This window comes from Antennarius striatus, chromosome 5 (assembly GCF_040054535.1).
Source record: "Antennarius striatus isolate MH-2024 chromosome 5, ASM4005453v1, whole genome shotgun sequence".
NCBI lineage: Eukaryota > Metazoa > Chordata > Actinopteri > Lophiiformes > Antennariidae > Antennarius > Antennarius striatus.
Genome location: NC_090780.1, coordinates 17167660 through 17193689, shown reverse-complemented (window position 1 = coordinate 17193689; position 26030 = coordinate 17167660). Strand labels below are relative to the sequence as shown.

The 26030-nt window shown below is 37.8% G+C and overlaps 1 protein-coding gene across 27 annotated transcripts; it reads right to left on the bottom strand.

The window, feature by feature from the left end:
• Nucleotides 1-1227: 1227 nt before the first annotated feature.
• Nucleotides 1228-25508, bottom strand: znf740a (zinc finger protein 740a). Of its 27 annotated transcripts, none has more exons than XM_068314763.1 (21): nucleotides 25295-25507; nucleotides 23075-23237; nucleotides 22711-22893; nucleotides 22244-22390; nucleotides 21517-21634; nucleotides 21207-21290; nucleotides 18915-18998; nucleotides 16113-16196; nucleotides 15615-15698; nucleotides 15198-15281; nucleotides 14789-14872; nucleotides 14016-14099; nucleotides 9472-9555; nucleotides 9037-9120; nucleotides 8658-8741; nucleotides 8105-8188; nucleotides 7437-7520; nucleotides 6940-7023; nucleotides 5679-5762; nucleotides 5154-5272; nucleotides 1228-4200 (listed from the first exon to the last, which is right to left on the bottom strand). In XM_068314763.1, the coding sequence occupies exons 2-21, from the start codon at nucleotides 23117-23119 to the stop codon at nucleotides 4027-4029; spliced, it is 1962 nt and encodes a 653-aa protein (XP_068170864.1). In that variant the 5' UTR covers nucleotides 23120-23237; nucleotides 25295-25507; the 3' UTR covers nucleotides 1228-4026. The 27 variants fall into 27 exon arrangements, with proteins under 27 accessions (XP_068170864.1, XP_068170868.1, XP_068170867.1 ...); XM_068314767.1 differs by having other exon boundaries at nucleotides 22274-22390; nucleotides 25295-25502; XM_068314766.1 differs by lacking the exon at nucleotides 25295-25507 and adding an exon at nucleotides 24978-25094.
• Between the last annotated feature and the right edge of the window lie 522 nt (nucleotides 25509-26030).

Genomic DNA, 26030 nt, shown 5'->3' with positions numbered 1-26030 from the left:
TTCTGTTTGATAATACAGTGCTGGCTCAGTATTTTCCCAAGCAACTGGGTGAAAATAACCTAATCTGAAAGATTTGATCAAAGCACATCTTTAGTATATAACCTCCACAATTAATATATTATTTTGAAAAAATAAGTTGTATGCTCCATGTTAATTCCTGTTGTGGCATTCGGACCTGAACCTTCCATCAAAACAGCATTGCTTTGAAATTTAAAATAAGGACGCACTTGTTTCCTTTAATCAACGTAATACATCAGATTACATAAATGGAGTGTGAGATTTTAGTCCAACACAACAGATCAGTACTGGGATTCGGTTCAAAGGTTTGGTTGCGCAGCTGGTGCAGAATCACCATGGAGACCATCATTTGATTCAAAGAGTTTTTGGATGATTAAATTCCCTAGAGTTAATTTAAAATATAAAATTCGACTGCTAAAGAAATTCAGATGTTTTGTTGTAAGGAGTATTCTTGACATTGTCAGAATTCTTACCGTTTCTGAATCAGTACAGATCAGGGAGGGCAGAAGTATTCACAAATGATTGTGATGTTCTAATAACTTAAATTATTTGAACGATTTAGAGGACTATCAGAAAATATTTAGACAAAAATTGGCCTATTGCAATATTTTTATCCAGAGGAAATTTCAATGCATGCTTTAAGGATGCCGTAAACTACAAAATGTGCCTAAAGAGTAACCTATTAATTCTTCATAATACGATTGTCATGAGAATTTATTTTGAATTACAGATGAGACACCACACCTAATAATCAGTAAATGATTAATGATTGCTGTCTTTGTGGTAGACATATTCTTAACAAATTTGGAAAAATGTACAACTGAGTAAAATAACTTCATATAAGAAAAAATTACACATTGTCACACCTAACCTTATTTTATATTTCATCTCAGTGATGCAATCTTGCTTAAGATTGAATTTATAAAAATCAACTACCTTTGGACTGCAGGAGTCTGGGGTGTCATTATTCCATAAAATATTGTATTTTGAGATCACTAAGCATGAAGTTTTTATATTTATGGTTAATCTATTAACCATCGAATGTGATGTAGAGTGAATTATGGGTAACACTGGTGAGTACTTTAAATGTGAAAAGGATGCGTTTGTGCAACATTCTTAATTCAGAATGAGACGAGGTTTGGAGTAAAAATTTAAGATGGGATGAAAAACATCAGAATGAAGTCAACACATGTAGTGAGTGTACAAAAGTCCTTTACAAATTCTTTTATTTCAGCATAATAGTAAGAAGCCTCTCCTCTGATTTTCATATACTTGAAACTAATTGGATCACAAGGGTACATATTAGTTAGCCCATTTTACAATAATCATTGTAACATGTTTTAGGAAGTTATCCGTATGCACTCATTTTCCTACACAAAATAATTAATATCAAGATCCTATTTTAACTGAGGACCATAACTGCATGCAAGACTAATAAAGAAAACAACTAATCTGTGATAGCTACAGTTGCTGTTGATCATCTAATACCATTATCAATATAATTTACTACAAATACCAGGGACTTAGTATAAAAAAAAACATTTTCTTGTGTTACTGCTGCCTCTAATGTCAAAATTACTGAACATACTGGGCTCAACTGTACTGATCCAAATGGTTCTGTCCACGTTCTGTGCCAAGTTGAGGAGAAATAGGCTTAGTCTAAACCCTAAAATCTAGTACAGTCTGAAGGAAAAAATATCCATCTCTTTTTTTTTATCTTTTCCTTTCACTCCAGTGTTTACAATTTCATCAGAATAAAAAAAGGTCCTTGAAACAATCATCGAAATGTGATGAAAAATTGTCAGACAAATAAATCCTCGGATCTGCCTGAAAAATTAAACCTCAATCTTATAAACAAATGATCTGAGACTCAAGGGTACTATTGCATTTTAACAACGAGATTGAGAATACTAAAAACAAATGACAACAAGGTAACAACAAGTGACCTCAGCTATCTACTCTATTGCCCTTTAGCCATTTCCCTATGTGCTCCTGCCAGCAGTAATCCTTCCCCAGTTCTGGAATAGTGTTTCCATTGCAAATGGAAACATGTCTCAAACTGGGCCCCATTGCTGAAACTGGATTTTACTTCAACTCATCAAGTCACATAAAACCCCATCCCTGACCACACTTGAACCATACTACAACTTTTGCCTTAATATCAATGGAAAATTAAAAATACATTAACACGTTTGTTGAAATATACAAGTCAGCAGCCGCCTACTCATCTGTATCGAGCACAAGCTGCTTGTGATGAATTAAAAACCAGCTAATGCTCTCTTCGATTCAGTCCAGTCTAGGAATTAATCTTCAAATTAAAAGTCCTCTTCTTCCTTCTGTGCTCAAATGACACTTTCACATTAAAATATCTCACTAGTTTCAGCTGTAACTCCAGTTGTAATGTCTTAACAGGTACTTGAAGACCAGTCCTTCCAGCTGGGTTACAGAGAATAGTCCGGTCCGGTCCAATCACAGCAAGAGGCAAGTTTGAGAAATGTCTCCAACAGGCAGTGAAGTGGCCCCGATATCTGCTCTGTGCTGACTGACTGTCCAAGACGTTCACACAGTACGATCAAGAAGTTCATCATAGGTAAAAGAAATCGTTTGTTACAATATCATTTAGTACTACAATGATTATTTGTTTATCCGCACTTACTTAAGGCTAAACCCAATGACATGACAGACATCCATTATAACACATCAACCACATAATATCTGGAGAAAAAGGCAATTGTTAGAGTGTAGTAGAGTAAAGCAAGTGTTGATTCAGTTGTGGCCTGAAACCAGTGGGAAAACATTTCACTACTACTGACTCCTCACAGGACCGTCAGTTTCCAGGGGGGCTAAAGACTGTGTTACACTGTCATCAGTAACAACGATCCAAAAGATTTAAAAGACAACTCCACCCAACCACACATTAGTTCATTTTAGTGCCACTGAAGCTGTTGGCTGTGATAACAACTTTAGTATGGGAAGAAAAAAAGAAAACCGATGATGAAAGGCTGTCATCTGAGTAAATACATCTGATCCATGATAAGAAAAAGGCAAAAAACGAAACACTAAGGCCATGAGATTCTGGATAACCTCACTAATCTCACAATGTGAGCATCTGTACAAACATAACGGGACATTGAGCGGCCAGCCTGCACTAGACTAGACTAAAAAGTACGGGGCAAGAGGGACGACTGACTTCTGCTGAGCTCTGGTCATCATAGTGTACAGGTGGCAGCACTGTGCAGCATGATGTCATCACTCGCAGGTCACCCTAGCAACAGCCGCCTCTCCCAGATCCTTGTTTAAAGTTAAAAGCGGTTTGATACGTTTTTCCCCCATAACATTCACCAAATTTCACTGAAACTGCAGCAACAGGTAGGATTTGAACCAATTTGTAATGCTCACACTGACTGATTTTATGCATTAAAAAAGTAATTTTTAAGTATTTACACAAAATAATGATCAAAACTCCACCTCCTATGCTGAACAAGTCAGGGAAATCCTATTGCTCTGATCATGTGAAAACGCTGTTTTATGCCAAATGCAACAAAAACTTAAATCTGGTCTGGGAGCCAAAATGGTTCACAAAAAATGAAAAAGAAGATGCACAAATGTTCTTCACCACTTCATCATAATTGCAAACAGGTCATGATAAACAACAACCTCTGCCATTCCCGAGTACCGCCGAATGCAGATATATCTGAACAACAATAAAAACGTATTTTCGTCGCAAAAATCAAATAAGATTTAGTACAAAACAGGACCACTGTTCATCACAGAAAAGCCTTGTCTGTAAAAAAAAAAAAAAAAAACAAAACAATTTAGAGAAAAAGAAACACAGTTAAAATCGACTAAACAAAAATACAAATGTCCCTCTGTCATTAGGAATCCCCAGACTGGAGCTGTAATAGGTCTGTGCTAGAGCGTGGCGTCACTCAGCACAAAGCCATGAAGAAGAAACCCTGTGGTTTGTCCTGCTCCTGGTGGTGTTGTGGATGCAGGGAAGGTGGAATGTCAGACTGCCAGCCGGCCTGGAGGGGGGTGCAGCGGGCTCCAAGTCGGGGGCGCAGGCGGTGGTTCTTGTGGATACGGGCGGGGTTCGCAGCACGGCTGGTTTTCTACTTTGGCTACGCTGCGACCCTGGCACAACCGCCGATGCCGCAGCAGCCGGTCTGTTCGTGAGAAGTTCTTAAAACACAGTTTGGATAACGTTAATAGTCTGTTAAAAAACATCAACAAATGAGTAAGACAGTCAAACCCGGCCTGAAGACCACCTCGTTAGGGGTCCCCCTGCTCAGATTTGGACACACGCAGGTCACTAATCAGTGAACACACACACATTTTCCACGCCATAAGGCCCACCAGACTATAAAGCATAACAAAACCATCTTCACCAGAAAAGGGCGCACTGCATTACAAGACACAATCAATCAGGTAACTGTGGGTGAGAAGGAGCGCAGCTTAGACTTGTGTATTCTGTCTGGGCTGCTGACCAGATAGGCAACAGCATGAGGTGGAAGTTACAGCTGAGAGTTGAGAACTCATCTTCAATGAATGGCCTACTTTAAAAACTTTTTTAATGTATAAGACACACTGGATTATAAGGTGCAGTGTCCGTTTTTGAGAAAATTAAAGGCTTTAGGTGCGCCTTATAGTGCGTAAATTATTGTAGAAAAGTGGGACTTTTACAGGAAAGGTTCCGATGTTTGCTTTGTCGAGTGAAGGAAAAAAAAGGACAGTGACAAATGGCAAGGAAAAAAACCAACAGAAAATTACTAGACTATGCTGGGATTTTTAATTTTTTGACATTACAGCCAAACTTGTACAAAATGTAAATATTGGGGACAAGTGATATTTTCCAGAAATCAAGTAGAAGTTAATTTTAGTAAATGATGTTTAAGAGAGTTCAACCATTACGGTTCTTTAATGTGGAAACTCTCAGGTCTCCGTTTTGTCACTAACAGGTGTTTTCTCTTAAAAGCTGCCTGTCCAGTGTGGCCTTGTCACTTCAGTCTTCTTGAGTGGTCTTCTTAGACAGGTTTGACTGTATTTTATTCCCATGCTCACATAGAATCAATTAGAACAGTCTCTGAATACCTTAGTGTAGCATTAGCTTCACTCTGCTTTTCTTTTGTACATACCTGCTGGCACCGTTCACACTGGTAAGGCTTCTCCCCACTGTGGACACGCTTGTGTCTCTCCAGGTGGTAGCGCTGGATAAACCTCATATCACACATGTCACAAGCAAATGGCTTCTCTCCTACAAGAGCACACAAATACACAGTCAATGCATCAATTTTAGCGTCTCGTACCAGCAGTGTGTGCAGCTTCTCATTTACTAATCCTTATCTGAACACTACATTTCCAACACTTACAAAACGTTGGGGAAAAAAAACTGCCCTCAGTAAATTTCAAGTACTTCCATCATCTGGTGTGATATTCTGAGAGGCCTCGTCATCAACTCATTATGTGTAGATCAGAGTGGAATTTCATATTTTTGTGGCCCAGATCTACGTTAACATATTTTTTTCCCCCCAAAAGGAGGGGATTAAGTATTTTGAGGCTGGTTCAACATCCCATCAAATGACTTGACAATCCAAACTCGAGTTTGTCGTGACCCCACTTTGCCTTTCTCGGTAATAAGGGTACGGTGAAGGAACGCATACCCGTATGAGTGAGGCTGTGTCTCTCCAGGTGGTTACGCTGAATAAACCTCATGTCACACATGGAACAAGCATACGGCTTCACCCCTACACACACAGAGCAACATATTAGCCCTACCACCCACAGGCACAGGAAATACAACTTTCAGGCTCAGGCTTACACTAAGACTACCACTGGCAGGTATGATATCTCAACATTTCTAAATGTGTAGTAGCATCAATATTCTTTATGATGTGAAATGTTTAGACATGCAGCTAAACATCAAATTCTGTCATAAGCATTGTGAATGATGTTAACTGTTAAATAAATGTCACTAGAATCCTCCCAACACAACTCAGCTTCTCACCTTCTATCATTTACAATACATTTAAACTCCAATGTTACTGACAAATAACTAATGGACATTTTGAACCTGTTGTTACTGATATGAAGTGTTATCTGGTTTTAATGTTTATTATACAAGGTCATTTTCTCCAAGAGCTACAGAAAGATTAATTTTGTATTATAAATGACGTTTTAATAAAAATTATTTTATGTGGCATCAATGTAGATGGCAGTGTTCTACTTTTGACATCTGTTTTTGTTTAGCAAAAAAGTCAGAGACATGAACCAATCAGCTGTTCAGCTAAGAAGTAATATGTTTTACTATATTACAAAACACAACTGTGTGTCAGTAAAATATAAACATAATCGATACATCTACATTACATTTTTTGAGTTGCCGTCCAGTATTACTGGTATAGAATAAAACCCTGGCAATGTTTGTAAACCTGCTCAACAACCGACTGACTCCAGCAACCAACAAACAAACATTTGCATACTATGATTTCAATATGCAAACTAGGTAGCAATGGCCACACAGTCTGCCCTTATTTGCCCTTATGGTCAAATGAGGGCAGCATCTGTATTCAAACTGTCTTCTGTCTTTTCCTTTCAGATGACATCTCTTACAGCATTAGAACACAATAAACTTTAATAGCGGGTGTACGCAGGATGCTGGTGTCACTGTCAGGTAGCTAGGAGTGTGTCACACACAGGAGGTTTGCACTATGCCAACAATTCTGGAGGGCAACATCCCTATTTCTAGTAATAACTACCAACAGCTTCCCAGTGTAGTTGAGAGGAATGTAATCTCAAGAGGTAATACTAATAATGTGAATGTCTTATTAGGAGCAGCTACCCTGGGGGGGGGGGCAGTAAAAGCTCGTGTTCATGTACATTAATAATAAAGACAAAATGGGGGGCAGGTGCACGGACCCATACCCGTATGAGTGAGGCTGTGTCTCGCCAGGTGGTAACGCTGAACAAACCTCATGTCACAAATGGTGCAAGCAAAAGGTTTCACACCTAAACGCAGAGCATCAATAAATTATTTTCATGCCTTTTTATTTGCGTCACAATCCACTAATTAGTAACGTACTTAAAAATCCAGAATTGATGGGTTGTTAACCACTTTGTATTTGCTTTGTTTCTCTGTCCAAATCCAATTAAAAAAATACATAACCTACATCAAATTTCAGATCCACAACTAAACACATCACATGAGCTGATGATGTCACAATCCCACAATTATTTACATTGAAAGACTTGCTTTAATGGTGTATTAGCATGCATAATACAGGACAGAATTGATACAGAGAAATGTACAATTGGGTCCTTTTACCAATTATGAGTTGCCTCAGACAACAGACACTCATCTGAAGTTGTATTTAAGCACATTACTGATCTCAGTGTCAAGGGTACGGTGGGCGGACGCATACCCATGTGAGTGAGGCTGTGTCTCGCCAGGTGGTAGCGCTGAAAAAATCTCTTGTCACACATGGTGCAAGCATAAGGTTTCACACCTAAATGCAAAGTAGCAATATTACTTTATCCACGTTTCCATTCTTTACAAATAAAAGTCTTTATCTGCTAAGCCATTAGTTTTTAAGAACACAGCCATTCATGCACAAACAAATATACGTATGTTAAGTACTGCCTTCAAGTATTATTTTGGTCAGTCTACACTGTAGTAAATATCTGTATTTTCATGTCACTTATGTTGATTGCTAGCAGATTAAAATTTTAAATCATGCTATAATTAACCAATATACATTTAAAGTAAGTGTTGTACTACTAGTGCTGTTAGGCAACAGCATTTTCTGAAAAGCCATTTGTAAGCAAAAATAAAGCCGTGTCTCAGTATTGCTGGTTTTCACAACCTTTCAACGTTTTTTTATCTGTAATTAAAGGAATTGTAAGTTCTAGATAAAAATAATTATTATAACATTTAAATTGGTGTAAATTATGTTAGGGGTTCTAAAAATTTCTAGTTATTTCTTTACAGGTCTAACAGCATTTCATTTCTAAATTCCAGAATAACATGTGTCTCATGCTACATTTATTAGCCTTATGAATGCTATGTACTGGCAGGTGCACTGACGCATACCGGTATGAGTGAGGCTGTGTCTCGCCAGGTGGTAACGCTGAACAAACCTCATGTCACACATGGTACAAGCAAAAGGTTTGACACCTAAACGCAGAGCATTATGATATTATTTCAGAATTTTACTGTTTTTCCTGCTCACAACCTTTCAATGTTAAATATACAGTATTTCCAATATTTATTTGTTTAGGATTGATGGGTTGTTTGCCTTTTTCCTTTTTCAATTTGATTAGCAAAAAGCAAATTCTTGATTTTAAAGATTATTTCTCCTCCAAATCCAATGACGAATGCATCAAACTGTGTGAACCACTTTTCAAATCCACAACTTAACACATTACATGAGCTGATGATGCTGCAGTCCTGTATTCCTTTACACACTTAAACATTCGGTTTAATGTTGCATTTGCACACACGATGAAGCATAAGCTTGATCAAAACATTTTCTACTCATCAGTTTGAGAGAGCACTGATGACTACATCAGATGGCAGGCTCCGTATCTGACAGTGTAATTACAGTCTGGTCTCAGTGACATGGGTACGGTGGGCGGACGCATACCCATATGAGTGAGGCTGTGTCTCGCCAGGTGGTAGCGCTGAAAAAACCTCTTGTCACACATGGTGCAAGCATAAGGTTTCACACCTAAATGCAAAGTAGCAATATTATAATACTTTGCCTCACTTTCTGTGTTATAATTTAGAGGAATGAAAATTTACACTATTGGTTATTAACCACACAATTGCCAATTCATGCAAAAACAAAAACAAAAACCCTGAATACTTAATATTTTTATCATTTCATAGTTTTGTGGCTACCAACTATTAAAAAAAGAAAAAGATCACTAATGTCCTGTATGTCTGAGATGATCTGACAGAATTAAAATTTACACACTGGTTTCTAGCAGTGAATGTCATGGGCACGGTGCACGGACCCATACCCGTATGAGTGAGGCTGTGTCTCGCCAGGTGGTAACGCTGAAAAAACTTCATGTCACACATGGTACAAGCATAAGGTTTCACACCTAAACGTAGAGCATCAAGAGTTATTTGTGTCTCCCTGCCACCAACGTACTCCTATCACCTTCAATACTAATATGGACTAAATTGATAATGGTGGTTAATAACCAATGTCAAACCCTGAAAGTACTTACATGGGTACATGTATATAGAAGATAGGAAATTATATATTATATATATGGCTCCTGTTGTAGATCTAGAATCCACTTACACAACACATGAGATGACTGTGTCATCGAATTTCAAATTTCATTTGAATTATTTGTGTTCAAACACAGATGTTTAAGACTAGACAGAGTACACAGATATTTCAGCAACCTAATTTTGTGACTTCAATAAGACTGGCTGACGCATACCCATATGAGTGAGGCTGTGTCTCGCCAGGTGGTAGCGCTGAAAAAACCTCTTGTCACACATGGTGCAAGCGTACGGCTTCACCCCTACGCACACAAAGTACCAGCTTTAGCAAAAAAAAAAAAAAAAAGACTCAACTGCCAAAAATGATCGACATTAAACTTTACTAATTGTTTAGTAAAGTTTGGTTGTACTAATCAGCGCTTTTAGTTCCAGCAGGCTCCAAACATACCAAAAACATCCAAATGACCAGACTAATAATTGATTTGAACCAAACCCACAATGGGCAATTTCACCTAACAACTTCCAATAACAACTTTTTCACACTAAGCCAATGGGTACTTCTATTCATACAATTTCAACATACTGCCACCCGATTAGTGCAATAGATTTGTGACCATAAATATTTGAAATTTTGTTACGCTGATCGCAGACGTGAGAAAATTTTAGGCAGTTGGTAAACAACCTTACACAAGATATTAAACCTGCAGTGCGGAACGTTTGTCTCCCCCTTATAGCAGGGAGATTTGTACAAATCTACTAGGGCAGGAGTGTCAAACTCATTTTCACCGAGGGCCACATCAGCATAACAGCTGTCCTCAAAGGGCCAGATGTGACTTATAAATATAACTCAATGTAATGTCACATAAATGTTACTCCTTAATGTTAAATAACTCTGAATGTACTACTTATTCAAGTTACGAAAATTACAGTTGCACAGAAAAAATATGTTTGCTTGTTGCTCAGTTATAAAACTTTTTTGTCAGGTTATGAAACCCACACAATTCCATCAATCAAGGATCAAACTCTCCAAGTAAATAAAGAAAAATAACATCAAACACAAGTGATAACAAAATGTTTTTGTCCAAGTCAAAATGGGCCTAATTACTGCATTGTGGTTTTTGGTCAAAGCAAATTTATGACCAAATTATTTTTAGATACGCTTTCCTTTTATGCTCTCGCGGGCCACATAAAATGATATGGCGGGCCACATTTGGCCCCCAGGCAATGAGTTTGACACATGTGTAGTAGAGGGGAACTCTGTTTTTGCCAGACACCACCATGTTTCTGTCAGCAGTAACTTAGTTTATAACAGATTTTTTTTTAATCTAACATACTTTTGAAATCCAGAGGACAGACTTGGTGGTGACAGGTCTAATCAGCATTGTGTCAGCTTGTGTTTGTCAAAGATAAAAATAATAGTCCCGCACTCCAGCTTTAAGATTGAACATTACTTTGCTGAACATCTCAGGTGATTTCACATGAAAACTGATTTATATTAACAGAATCCCTGAAGAAAATCTATAGCAAAAATAAACCAGTAACTCTCCTCTCTCTTCAAATATAGTAGCTGCACAGCTGAAGCAGACTGTAAATATTATTGTTATTCTTTCAGAAAATCTATTTTAAAATAGTAAAAGCAAAGAAAGTAAAGCATTCGTTGCAGAGGAAATGACAATGACCGAGTCGTCAGCTCGAGATTTGCATGTTGTAATTTTTTACAAATAAACTTTTGACTTTACTACCTCAGATTACATTTCTTCACTCCCATCTGAACTATACAGCATTTCCTTACTTGTCTTTCTCTCCCCTCTTAACTATTTCTTGAACACTACCAGTGACCTTGGTCTTTTTTTTTTCTTTGTGGCTTTTCTCTCATCTCCACATCTCATCTCTATTTCTTACCATTTAAGTAAGATTGGCCATAGGGAAAGTCAAATCATTTGGTTATTGAGGGCTGCATTAGGGATGAGTCTTGATCTTTGAATAAGTGTGTAGTCATTAAACTATTTTAAAAAATTATATATACGGTCTAACAATACTCTTGTAAAAACTATTTCCCTAGTTTTTTCCTGCACTTTATTATAATGCAATACAGTAATCCCTCACTTATTCGCGCTTCAAGATGCACAGCTTCACTACACTGAGGCATTTAGTAAGTAGTCACGTGATACCTTACGCACATTTTGCTGGCTGAAAGCATCTGGAAGTGTGCTGCATTCCAAGACTCACATAACGCAGTTCACTTCCATGTATTAAAGAAACACTTTTTTTAAAATAAAAAAGTGTTTTAAACGGTCTGTAAGAGTGTGGGAAAAGATAATATAGATATAACGTGGTTTAATATCAGTATGGGAAGGGTTCATAAACCTTTAAATTACTGTAAATAATAAAATGGTTTGTCGCTAAATTGCAGAATTTTGTTTTTCACAGGAGTGCCTGGAACGCATTAACCTTAAGTAATGAGGGATCACTGTACAGTACTTCCTACAGAGGGTAACACACCTACAGGCTGTATTAACAAGAGGAGGATTCACTACGGTGCTGGTAAAATGCGTATGATGCTACACCAACAGCAGAGACTAACTACAGCCATTAAAAAGCCCAGGATGGGTGGGGGGGTGTCCAAATGTCAAGTAAAGAATAAGTATACACAATCATATGATAAAGCACCAAGAAGAAAAAGTTCCACCCACTGTTTAACAATCAATGGCTAGTTTATCGACAGACACTGATTAAGGTTAGACGTGTAGCGTTACAGTAGCTACTGTCATGTTTGTTGACTGTCAAACAATGCAGAGAACTACTGTTACATCGTGTGAGAAGAGGCATAGCACTGCACAAATCAAACACATCATTTCACACTTATTTACAACCAACCAGCCTGAAACTTTTGTGTAGTTTGCATGAGTTCTTTTAGATTATTATGTTTAACATGGGATTCCATTTTTGCCAGCAGCCTATGTCGGTTTAATTTCATCTTAATGGTAGTGAGAGATGTTACAGTAAAATTAGTTCATTGGCTTGTTGAGTGCCGGAAATGCAGCCATGGGCAGAGGTCAGAGATTTACAAAGGGCTTACAGCGTTGTCTCCCATTGGTGCAAATGTTCCCCAGAGATTTTGGTCCCTACTGACGTGTTAATATAACACAGTAGCTGCTGAATTTTTCCGAAAGGTACTCTATTGGACTAAAATTTGGTGACTGTTGAAGCCATGATGTACGTAATCAGAATCAGTACAGTAGGCTTTGTTTTGTAAACTACTCTGTTAGGAACACAATATAAAATATATTGCCCAAACCATCGTGTTGCCATCAGCGGCCTTAGACAAGATGAATCCTTCCTTTTATGCTGTTTATGCCAAATTTCTGTCAAAGCAACTGAAAGTAGCAGCAGAAATCAAGATCCACCAAACCATGCAACATTTTTCTAGTTCAGTTCCCATGCCAACTGCTGCTGCTGGTTGTTAACCAGAGTGACACCCAGTCTGATTGTCTGATGCTGCAGTCGATCTGCTTTAAGGTTACAGTACAGTGGTACCTCTACCTACTAAGTTAATTGGTTCTGGATGATATTTCATAAGTAGAGACGCGTTTTCCCTGCAAATGCCCTAATCCATTCCAAGGCCCCCAAAATTCAGACATGTTTTATAAAGCATAAAAATGCATCAAAACATGTAACAAATCCATGTTACAATTAGGTTATTACACAATAAATGAGAGTTGTGCATAATGTAAAAAAGAATAAAGAATAAAAATGACAGTCTTTTACCTTTTAACTGCTGTCCTCATTGTTTTTTGCCCATTTTGGTTCGTATGCTCCTGCCTCACCATGCCGAACAACAGAGTGAAGTCCAGTCCTCCTTTTGAACTACTCGAACCACCCACGCTAAGCCTTAAACTCCAGGTGTTTTATGGCTTCCTTTTGTTTTAACAGCGTGGCGATTGTAGATACATTACCGCCATATTCTTTGGCGAGATCAACCAAATGCATCCCTTTTTCATTTTCATGCTTTTCTATTATCTCTTGCTTTGTTTGTACGGACAAAAAAACTTTTTTTTCGTGTTTTCTTTTCCTCTTGTCTCTGTCACTTTCTTGGGGTCCGTAGCGAATACTCAAAAAGTTAATATATTTGCGTAAAACTATCAGAACCCGTCATGGGTCAAGGGCCGAATGACGAGGAGGCTGCATAGACACCTATCTTGCTACACACAGAGGTCCCTCTTAGCCAATGGGATGCCAGGTAATAGCCAATGGCAGAGCAGCTATAAGAATGTTGCGTTTAGGCACGTTTGGGAGCTGCGAGTAGCAGCCCATACTGTATTTTTACCTTTCTTAACTCGAAATTTTTTTCATAACTAGAAGCAATATTTTTCTGTTGAGGCATTTCGTAAGTAGAAAATTTCGTATGTAGACACATTCGTAAGTAGAGGTACCACTGTATATGAATGCTCTTGAAATGTGCAGTGAATCTCAAAATTGACCATTTCTAACCAACAAAAATAGATAAAACTACAAACTTAGACAAATATTTTTCTTTTTTTCTCGCTTTTTTCATCATGTCATTTCATATGCAAAGTATAGGCAAAATTGTTGAACAAGTGTATTTGAGGCTTTTTGCAAATACATGAAACACTAGATCTATCAATATAGTGACTGAAAGCAATACAAACTCGAGTTTGAAGCAGCCATGTAAACAATGTGAAGCGCATGCATGGCCAGAATTAGGGACGACAAGGTCAAAGCTCAAAGAAAGGAGACATACCTGTATGAGTGAGGCTGTGTCTCTCCAGTTGGTAACGTTGAATAAACCTCATGTCACACATGGTGCAAGCATACGGCTTCACGCCTAAACAGAGCACAACAATATTAGATCTATTTCAACATGCTGCTGAAGTTCATAGACACAGATCAACATGAATTTTAAAAACTAATGGAATGCTTTCAGGTTATTTATTATTGCATGCTTTACGAAAGCCAAAATTCTATCAGAAACATTACACAAAAAAAGTCTTAAGACCTGCAGACATTAAGAGTTAAGATGCATCCCCAAGTAAGCAGAAAATTAGTTTCTGCACTGTGCCGTAGATGAGCTTCAGTAATATTCAGCCATCCTGCAAAAGGTACTGTAATGTTTTGGAATTATAATTTCACTTTGTCGGGTCCAATATTGTTTTAATGGTAGAGAAAATCTGGAGAAATGTCACATTTTTTGACATTTCAGACTTTTGGTGTCTGCATTCAAACATTTTTTAGTGTAATGTGCCTTTTCTTTGACATGTAAAACAGTGTTCAACAATCAACATGCAAAAGTACCATTTATCATATTGACACAAAACTGAGAGTCACTTTTTCAGTGGACAGTTTTCCAACAAAGCCTAAAAAAATCGATTTAACATTTTAGGAGGGGAAATTCATGTACTAACAATGACTTATTATATTTGGCATTGCATAGGTGCCACAAGAAGACAAATCACAAATTTCTGTTTCTAATATGAAGCTTTCATAATTAAATGGGAACAATTAATTCAAGCATACCAGTATGAGTGAGGCTGTGTCTTGCCAAATGGTAACGCTGGAAGAACCTCATGTCACACATGGAGCAAGCGTATGGCTTCACCCCTAAACGCACATAGCACCACACTTTAAAAAATGTTTTCATGAACTATGTACACAAGATATGTCATTTTATACACAGTAATAAATGTAACAGTAATGTCATTACTAGGGCTCTAGTATTTAACTGTTTCTATGCAAAGGATAAAATGGGTCATGCCAACCCTAACTACACATATACATTTTTTTAAATCTTTGATAATCAAAAATTGTGTAGTGGAAATTTCTATACGCTTTGTGTCAAATATGTATATGGTATGTGATGCATACTATGTTATAATGACTACAACCCCTGATGCATTTAAGTTAGAGGGATAATTAGAACTTATACCCGTATGGGTGAGAGTGTGTCTTGCCAGGTGGTATCTCTGGAAAAATCTCATGTCACACATGGAGCAAGCATATGGCTTCACCCCTGCACACACAGAGTGAAATGTTTTGTGATAGGAAAAACACAACAAACTGAACAGGACACACTCACTTATGTATCCAGACATGTCAACTTAAGTTTCACTGGAATGATGCAAGACTAAAAGCACTAAACAAGGTAAATTAATCACAAATGTCTGTTACACTGCACTGAAGGGCCACTGGAGACAACAAAACTGGGCTTAAAAAAGGCACCCCTTCAACTTACACGATTCTAAATATTTCAAAAACAAAAAAAACATAATTAACCATGGTAGAAATAAACTTAAGAAACCTGGGTATCAGGGCTCTAATGTACTAAAGAAGTTTGAACCCATACCCGTGTGAGTGAGGCTGTGTCTTGCCAAGTGGTAGCGTTGAAAAAACCTCATGTCACACATGGAGCAAGCGTATGGCTTCACCCCTACGCACACAGAAAGTAAATAAATATAAAGCTAGAAGCAGAAAAAAGCATTAATTCATAACCATCAACCATCCCTTTACATTAGGTCTTTAGTTTTAACATATTATACTATCAGCCTGGGAGGGAAAAAAGGCTTTCTTGCGCGTTGCATCCACAAGCGGGTCATTAAGTAAAAAATTTTGAATCGACAAAGATTAAATAATTTATACAGAACTAAGCTGAAAATTCAGTAAAAGAAATATATTAAGTGTTACAAGCTATCCTGATACATGTCTGGATACATCTTTATGTTTTTAATATAACATTTTGAGTTGTTTGTCATTTTGGACACTAAAACTGTTTACACTACTACTGAAAATTTAAGTCATGTCTAAAACAGTGCTACCAAATGAGCTGAGATTAGCAAACGCATACCAGTATGAGTGAGGCTGTGTCTCGCCAGATGATAACGTTGGAAGAACCTCATGTCACACATGGAGCAAGCGTACGGCTTCACCCCTACATACACAAAGTATCAACATATTAGCTAGGATTTTCCTTCAAAGCACAAAATAATCAATATTTTACCGAGCTAGTACTGTCCTTAGGCATAAAAGGAAAGCATTTATAAGCATTAAACAACTAGGACCTTGCAGACATAACATTCCAATCAAGCTTTCATGCAAAGTAGTGATTGGTTTTGATTCTAATAGTACTAAAAAAATGAATTGTGTTATGGGGGGCATAACAGTATCTGTAATACATCATGAAACAAAAGCAGCAACAACATTAAAGCCAAGCATGTTCAAAACAGACACGACAGCAGCAAGATGGCAAAGAAACATCTACAATGACACTGGCCAGCTGAAGCACAAAGAGCAGCGCAATTTTACAACATTAACTACGTTCAACAAGGCTTTTTGACATTATGGTGAGCATACTTGTTGCAACTTACTACAAGTTGAAATAGTATGTCAACAAACACATTTGTTCAGTTTATGGAGGTGTGAAAAAGTGTGTATTGCTTTGAAGTGCTGTAAGTGTGCTTGTTTTCTAACACTTTTTGAAGCACTTTCAAAAACGTTTCCGTCTGATCTCCACCATAACCTCGCAGCAGTAGCATCAGTATTAAAGTGTGCAATTACATCATTTTTTAGAAAGCCAGGCAATTAAATGAGCTGTGCAGCAATTAATATGCAATAAGTGTGTGGACATCAAAGGACTATTCCCATATTATACCATGGCTCATTCCTCTGAAACATCAAATTGACTGGATTTAACATAAACTATGAACATGATTGAATTAACAATTAATTTACTCATTTTAAAATTCTAGTACAACTATCTTCAATGTGTATCAACAAAATGTATTCCTTGATGCATTGCAGCCAATCAGGAGCATCTCTTTCAGGATGACAATGTCAGATCATATCAAGTCAAAATTTACATAACTGTTGTACACTATGTTTACAAAATACATGAAATGTCTTGCAAGTCTTCTGCATGTCATGGTTCCTCGGAAAAATTTATTGGATACAATAATTCCTTTCCACATTGAGGGGAAAAGTCTAATTTTGGTCATATAGGCTGGTTAAATGGTTAAGACAGCTGACCACCACGTCGAGGACACAAGTACACACCCACTAGGTGATGTCTCCATTCAATACTTTTGATTCTTTAAGCTTCATTCGAATTGGTAAAATCATTTATTTTCAAGCCAAGTCTTAAGGATGAGCTTCTGATGGGGTTGGCAGAGTTAAATATATAATAGTTTGCAGCTAGCTTTGTCTCTTTAGCTTTGCTAGGTGTATAAAGCCCCTTTTCACAACACCGAAAATTAAAAGGAGCCAGCAAAAATCTTGTCAAATAGCAATGGTACAAGAGGGATACTACACTTTGAGGTGTCCAAAAAAGCTTCACAGTTGTGTCAGGTGTTCACTTACGTTTATGAATTTCACTTGGTCTTACTGATCATGCTAAATATAGGATTGCGTGGTTTTGATTCAATCTCGGAAAAATCCTAAAATGTATTGTTTTTTAACATGAAATTGAATTACAATGACCATCTAATTGGGATTTTGATGGCTGAATCAAAGATGAATAATAACAGTATAACAAGATGTTAATTGCTCACCAACACATGCTTCTTTATTATAATCAGGCTGTCAGTGGCATGAAGTTTATTTTAGATACGCACCAGTAAAAATGTTAATGTAAATAATGAATTCCAGCACCAGTTCAGGATACCCATTATTAAATAATTGAATAAATTCATCAACTTCTACAGACATCAATACTCCAGTCTTTATAAATCATGTTAAAGATTATTTAAGCCTTTGTAAGTGGAGATTCTCCTACATTATTTCCTGAAGCTTGTATTGGTTAGCTCCTAAACAAAATCCATATTGGTTGGGAGGCCCGCCTTTGTGCTCATTGAGTGGCTAATCTCTGAGTTCTCGACCTACACTTTGCTGAAGTACTTCAGTACATCTATGTACTATAAATTTGTTCTGTTCTCACAGTATTTTACAGTTCACTATTTACTGCATCATGTTCTTCGAAACAAAAACTCTGTTGTGTGTTTAGCTACTAGTTCCTTTAGGGACCTTAGCATTAACGTCACAGGCTAACTAGCTTTCCTTACATTCAGCTCAATGTGGATTTGTCTTGTCTTCTCGGTTTAACCCGCACCACATCTGTAAGTGTCTGACAGTAAGACATTCGCAACTGAAGGAAATGAGATATGTGAACTTCTGAAACATTTCAAGTCATATTTTTGCTGCCTTGAACTGTGTAGCCAACCACGGCCACCCATGGTAAGTTCAGTTGTTCCTTTTCTGGAAAATTCTCCCACATTTTAAACTTTTCTGTTGTCACCCAGTGTCATCGCAATCCTATGAAGTTTTAGTAGCACAGAGAAATTGTCTTGCTCATTCATCAGTTTGGCACTTCTGGCTTTTGTCCAGTCCACCTATCAAAGAACTAAAATTGATGGCCGATTCAAAAGAGCAGTAGTTTTTTTTATTAGGCTCAGCGCTTTGCTACATGACTGTTTAATAATCTGTTTAAGTAGAAAAAGGGTGTTTGGCATTGCATGTTTGGTTGTCATGTCTTGTGCTGCTCTATGTGTTTGTTTCTTTATATCAACCTTCTTTGGTAAAAACTATTGATCTCTGTGAAACCAACAGATTAAAAAACAGTTTTAACTTGAATTGGGTACGGTAAATGGACGCATACCCGTATGAATGAGCCTGTGTCTCTCCAGGTGGTAACGCTGAAAAAACCTCATGTCACACATGGAACAAGCGTATGGCTTCACCCCTACACACACAAAGCATAAAAGCATTAGCTACTCATCTAGAAATATGTGGAAATGTGGAAGTATCACAAAATTTAGTAAAAAAAAAAAAATAGAACAGCTGTCATGTTGTCACCATGAGCTACTGCTTACTCAAGCCACTGGGACATTGGAATAAAATAATGTACATACAGTAAACTATTCCAACTGAACTGGGCAGATTTCGTCAAGTTTGCAATTGTTGATTTCTTTTGATAAATACTGGGGCAGTACTTAGTGGATTGAAAAAACAATTAGGTTGGAAGTTAACTTACCCACAGCATACTTCTTTGACAATGAAAAACAGGATTTGTATGAAAGGTTCAATGAAATCATTGACAAATTAAAAAATGCTTTACAACAAAGTCATCAAATTTCATGTTAGATATAATGAAATTAAAAACAGTCCTTTGATGTCCATGCATTTTCAGTGAAAACAGTCAGATACAAAATTATAAATAAATATGGATGAATGTGCAGGTTTCTTGTGCTCTGAGGAGAGCACATACAGTATGATTTAAACACTGGGTTCTATGTATTGGTGTCCACTTTTAAGTCCACTATCAAAAAGTCTTGTTTCAGAAACATTTCAAACTAGAAACAATGCAGTCACAGACTGCAACATCCCGCAAGACCCCTCAATTCAACATTTTACCCTCACCTACTTGCATAGATTAAAGATCAAGGCTAGTGCTCTGACCTACTGTCATTGATCAAAGCGCTAGCTTTGATCTACGGTCTTATTCACACTGGCCTCCCTCGTCTTTCTATCTTATCCGGTTCCTGAGTGTACAAAAGTTGAAATTTGACCTTGACCTAGTTTTCTCAAGGTCAAGGTGAACATCAAATTTTCATCACATTTGCCGCCCAAGTATTGTGCTTTTTGTTTCATCTCTCTGCAACGGTTGCAAAGATATTTGGTGGACTAACGGACGAACACTGACAATTACAATACATCACCGCTTTAAAGCGAGATGTAAAAATTTAGCAATATAGACAGAATTTTTTTAACAGTTCATGAATGGTGTCCTTAATAATGATTCAAATCCATATTTTGGATTCAAGACAAGCACAGAAAAGGGTCAGTAAGTCACATAAATCAAGCCCAGGTAGTCTATGTAATACCTGAAAATACTGAGTAATACGCCAGCATGACCCATGTACCCTGGTGTGTGTGGAACTTGCTTTCAACTGGTCAGCTGGATGTAGATACTAACACTGTGGGGCCAGTGGTTCTTTTCATTAAAACTGTCAGCACAAATCTGTGCCCCATCTGTTAGCTCTAAAGATTTTACTCACTGATTTTCTTCAGTCAAATAATCTCGACCAAGACTTCAGAAAAAAGTACCCAATGTTCTTCATCAGAAGTGCTTGGTAGAGCAGTGTGGGTGGTAACATGTGGGCTGTTGAACTACTGATGGACCACTAGTTGAGAAAAAAAAAAAAAAAGCACACTGGATTGTGCAGTTATACAGCTGATGTGTTTACAGAACATGCAGTATTATTAGCCCGTGGGTGGTTAAAAGTGATTGCACCATGTGAAGAGTGCATCAAACAGGCATCTAATGGCTCCTGACCGCTAATTTAAATGGTCTTATGTATTATTAAAAAAAAAGTAGCCAACAAAATCAGTCAAATTAGTTCCTAAAAACAGATAGGAACTAAAGAACATCAGAGTAGTACACACAAAAAAATTGTTTTCCAGCAGAATCAGTTGACTCTACAAAGAAGGTTTACGGAAGTCAGAGGCTGGTTTCTCCCTCCACAGGCACTTAAACTTAATCCCACCTAACATTCTGGAGAAAAGGACAAAGTCTCAAAACCCAAGAACTTCCACAAAATGTGCATCCAAGTGTTGTACTGTGTAGAAAAATGGAACGCTATGATGACAAACATAAAGAAGGAAAGACTATTTCATTATTGTTAAAACAACAGTTTTTAATAGTGGACTCAGGACCACTGGACCACATTTAATCATTATCAACTGTGAATTTTACATGTTGTTGAAAGATCCATACTTACGAGGAAAAAAACTGCTTTATATTTTGGGATGAACAGATTTTGGGGGTGGCTTTGTTGGAAATTACTGTCCACAGACAAAATGAACCCTGAGCACCTGTCCATTGATTCAAGAAACAGACTACAGGTGTAGTCAAGTTTGTGTAGTATGGGTACGGTTAAAGGACGCATACCCGTGTGAATGAGGCTGTGTCTCTCCAGGTGGTAACGCTGAATAAACCTCATGTCACATACGGCACAAGCATACGGCTTCTCCCCTAAACCGAAGAGCACCAGTTTTAGTGAAACTCCCCACAGATACCATTTAGCTGTGAGGACAAAACTATTACCAAAAACAAGGTTTTAAGGCAAGCCATTGCAAAACCTTACAGTTGGATATTCCTAGATTCAGTCCAACTCAAGCGTTCAGGCACATTACTTTTTTTTTAATCAAAAGCGTAAGCTTAACTGGAAACCTGGAGTTGTTGTAAGCATGATTCATACCTGTATGAATGAGGATATGTCTCTTCAGGTGGTATCCGCTCCTAAATGCTCCGTAACAGTGATCACAAATAAAGTTTTTCTGCACTTTGGATGATGGACCGTTCTCATCTCCTGCGCCCTAATAAGAACAGTATAGAATAACAGTTCAACATTTGTCTCAAATGCCAGCTAAGCAGTCCACTAATGATATAAAGTAATAAATTCACTAAAACAATTTGAAAGACATATAAAACTAAAAGTGCAATTGAATTTTTTTTTTTTACCAATTTTGACTCATTTTCTAAAACCAAGCTTATGAATGTGATTGCTTTCTATTACATGAAGCATTTTTGTTTTATTTTAATTCTAATACATACATTACTACATTAACAAACTCAAAAATACCCCACAGTCCCTTCCGATGGCCTAATGCCCTCATGTTACTGCTCCCCCCGTCACACACACAAATGCAGTTATTGTGCTCTGCTTCACCCTGCTCCCCTCCCCCTCCTTCCTCTCCAGAGATCCTCCACCCCCTCCACATCTTCCCCTAAACTCCTCGCCCCACCCCCACCCCCACACAAACAGAAAGTACCATACACAAATGAAAGCTCCGAGTCAGGCGCACTCTCTATAAACTTAAACGCTTTTATAAAAATATGTGGTAGCAGCTGATGGTATTTTTTTTAAATGAGGAAAAAATGAAAATAAACAGACCATTCCCAATTTAGCAACTACAGCCACTGACCTTCCCACCCCTTCCCTCTTGTTCTCTCACTTTACAGGGTGTTACTGATTTCCTGTTCTTTTTTTTCTGCTGCATGTCCTCGTTGGCCCTCATCTCCTTCTCGTCCAGCAGGCGTGGAGCTTGGAATTCACCTTCCTTCCGGATTAGCTACGGAGTCAGACATAAAGACAATTATTTTCTGATTTCACAGCCATTTGCTTTTCAATAAAATAGAATATCTGTCCAACTCCAATGACATGATAAACTTAATTCTATTTTGCAACTTTTTGAAACTGATGTGAAAACCACTAACGCAATGAGTCAGGGTTGTATATAAATAAATCATGAGTATAGAGAAAGAAAAAACCCTTACATAAAGAAGAAAATTTAAATGTCAAAGCATCAGTAGGGTTACACCACTGACTATAATAAAAGCATTGAAAATTATAGCCCTAATTCTACAATGCATTTCCCAAGTGGGTCCTAACCAGGGGTGGACAGCTCATTCCAGATGGGAGGATCATGTGGCTCTGGGGACCACGGTCAGGTCCCTCCCGCTGTGGTGGTCCGTGGCCGAGAGGAGCCATCATTTTTTTAGGTGGAGCCGCCATGGTGCTGGCCTGCATCAAAGCCATACTAGAGAGGACAGCTTCACAGCCAAGCAGCCCTGCCTGCACAGAAAAAGAATAGAGAGCACATGACTAACAATAAACAGCTACAATCCACTCAAAATTATCTGAATCTCTTATTCTGAAACTACATTTGCCAAACTACTGATCAACGACAACATCCTGAGTGACATGATTTTAAGTAAAAGTTATCTGTAACCACTTTGGTGTTCGCAAAACAAACCCATTTCATATGGTCGCGGACTGAGCTGCTGGGCAGATGTGACATTGCTGTGGTGTATGTGAGCGCAGGGACAGGGGTGGGGACAAGGTCATCCAGAGATCCGTCAGTCAGGATGGTCGGGCTGGTGGGAAGCCACACCCACCTCACTCATCTAGTATTAAAACTGAGGAAGAGGAGGATTTACATGAAACATACAAACACTGACATACAGCACCACCCGCTGTTCTTATCACTACATTTTCCAGTAACTGTAGATAGGATGTTCATTTTTCAAAATGCGATTCAACACCACACAATAAACATACATTAATATTATTGAGCTAAACAATTAATCATGTTAGCAGATTTATTTTTGATTATAGAAATCATCAATAATTGGAACTTCTCATGGTGGAGATAGGGGGGTAGGGTGGGATCTTTGTTCTAATGTTAACAAATTTTTAGCATACATATTTGAAATTATCACCTATTAGCCCAAACGTAATATTGTTTGACAATGACCCTGAATCAAACTGAGTCACAAAATTGCCTGTTTTCTTTTTCAATGTAGATTTTATATTTTAATCACTACAGATGTTAATAACAACAAGCATCCAGTCTGATAGACAACTATTAAAGTGTGCTCTCTTGGTGATAACATTTTGCTGTATCATTACCATTGATAGTGCTCAGTAACTAGTTTTTGTTTCACCATTGTAAAAATTGCCAACCACGGCTGAGGTTTTCTCAATGTTGAGATTTTATAAGAGGGATTAACAACTGGTAATATGGTTTTTCAAGGTTTTATACAAATGTAAAAAGTAAATGCAAACCCTAACCACATTTACATATACTAGCATTACAATCAGCTGAAGAAAATAGTTTGTGAGGAAACAATCTAAAGGCCAAAATCTCCACAGCAATGCAAAAAAAAATAATAAAAAAATCGAATGAACCTGGGCCTTGTGCAAATGATTTGTGAGGAATCTTAAAAAATTATAAAACAAGTGTAAAAGTGTTTTAACCTCACAGTGGAAAAATATGCAATTCTACATACTGTTTAACATAACAAAGAACTGCTAAACAGTGATTGGTTTTCCATTTTATATCCAGGATTAACGAGTCGTGTATACTAGAAAAACCTTTAGCAAGTGAGTTCAAGACAGAGGATTCATTAACAAACAATAAAACCAAAATTAGCCCGATTTCATTCACATTTATACTGGTTGGTATTAGTGAAGTGGTTTAAATTTGATTTCCGATGTAGTTGTGTTTTGTATGTCTGAATGTAAGTGTGTAACGTGCATCAATCTAACTGTGGTCGCATTACACTGAATAGCACGCTTCCAAATTAACGACAGGCTTTAATCGTTTCAAGAGAATAAAAATCTACTCGAAGAAATCTGTCCCTTTTATCTTGTGGTCGCTATTCTAAGTTTAATAGGATCCATTTTTTTATTCCAAATATGGCAAAAATGTATTATTAGACTAGCGTGCTATTATTCCGCGATAAAAGTAAGCGGAGCCGAAACGTTACTTTAAAACAACGGTGCTTTCGCCATTAGAGCTTGGTTAGCTCAAGCTAGCTAATGTTGCTAATAAATGAGACGGCTAGCGCAACATAATCATCGGCAGACATAAATTAAATGACTCCAGAACGTCTTAGTTTCGCGGAACTTTAAAGTTTATAGTAATTTCCGCTGGGAAATTACTATAAACGCACCAAAACGTTGCTCTTGGACAAAAAATATGTAATTACCGTGCACAAAGTGAATGGGCCTTCCAGCCAACACGCTAGCTAACATAAGCTAGCATTAAGCTAGCTGCTCGCTGGCGCCCTCGCCTACTAAAATACTGCTAACGGAACATTTTATTATTCTACACGTTTCTCTATTTAATCCAGTGGCGTTACCTGAGTATCTACCTTGCAGGACGAAGCAATGAACCTTCCCACCGCGATAAAAAAACAAAAACAACAAGACACCAGTTCAACTCGCTGAGGAGAAGATTTAGCGATAAACACATTCGTGATGGCCGTCGCTGCGAGTGCCTCCCCCTCCCGACGATTCCGCCAACGTTTGTTAGCGAGCTAGCAGCGGCTAACACTGACGCTACGCTATTCAGCAAATTCGTTCGCTGCTATTTTCCAAAAATCCTCTACATTCACAAACAAATCCACAACACAATGAATACATTATCATGCATGCGAACAAGGCAGAAAATTTAAAGTCATTTATCTACCTTTTAGATTCTCTCCACCGACGTTTCCGAGAGCGTCTAGTTTACAAACACAGGAAACGCCACAGGATGTGACCCACTCCCCCACGCAGCAGCACAGCCCCGTCGAGCGAGGAGAGAACGGGCATCTTCAATAAACTCCCCTTCAGCAGAGCCAGTTGCCCCAAACGGCGCACTTTTGCTTGAGAATATATCATTTATATTTAGCTATTTTCTGCAGAATCGTTTGGCCCATTCAACGACGCGTCGACGTGTGTTGTAATGGTGGCGCTGGTCTTCTCAGATTTATGCACAATCAGACGACGACTGTAACGAGGCTGACGAGAAAGGAGTTGGTTTAATGCATCCAGATGGAGAGCAGTGGGTCTTAACGTGACATAAAACAAACAGGGACGCGCAAACGACATATTTATAATTAATATTACACGATAATTATTATGCAAATGTAAAATCAGCCAATGCATGAACCTATACATTTTTTAAAATATATTTTGTTGCTTGTGCATTTTGTTTGGCTTCCACGCTTTACTGAAATGGAAAAAAATATGGTGTGCTTTCAATACATTTGATTTTGAATTAGTTCCTCAAGAAATTAGATTACTGTTTTGCTGATGCTGGACTTTGAATTGATAATGAATAATCAGTGGCGTGAAAGTCCTCTTCATATTACTTTATAATTATTTTCAGTGCAGCTCAAAGCTAAATGTTGTTCTATACAGAAAACAATGTAAGCAATTTC

Bases quoted from the DNA above. Each gene is read 5' to 3' on its own strand.
- znf740a (XM_068314763.1), bottom strand. From the start codon at position 23,119: ATGTCACATCTGCCCAGCAGCTCAGTCCGCGACCATATGAAATGG. The intron at 15,699-16,112 runs GTATGCGTTTGC...CTGTGTGCGTAG, and splicing joins ACACAGCCTCACTCATACTG to GGGTGAAGCCATACGCTTGC. The intron at 15,282-15,614 runs GTATGGGTTCAA...CTGTGTGTGCAG, and splicing joins ACACAGCCTCACTCACACGG to GGGTGAAGCCATATGCTTGC.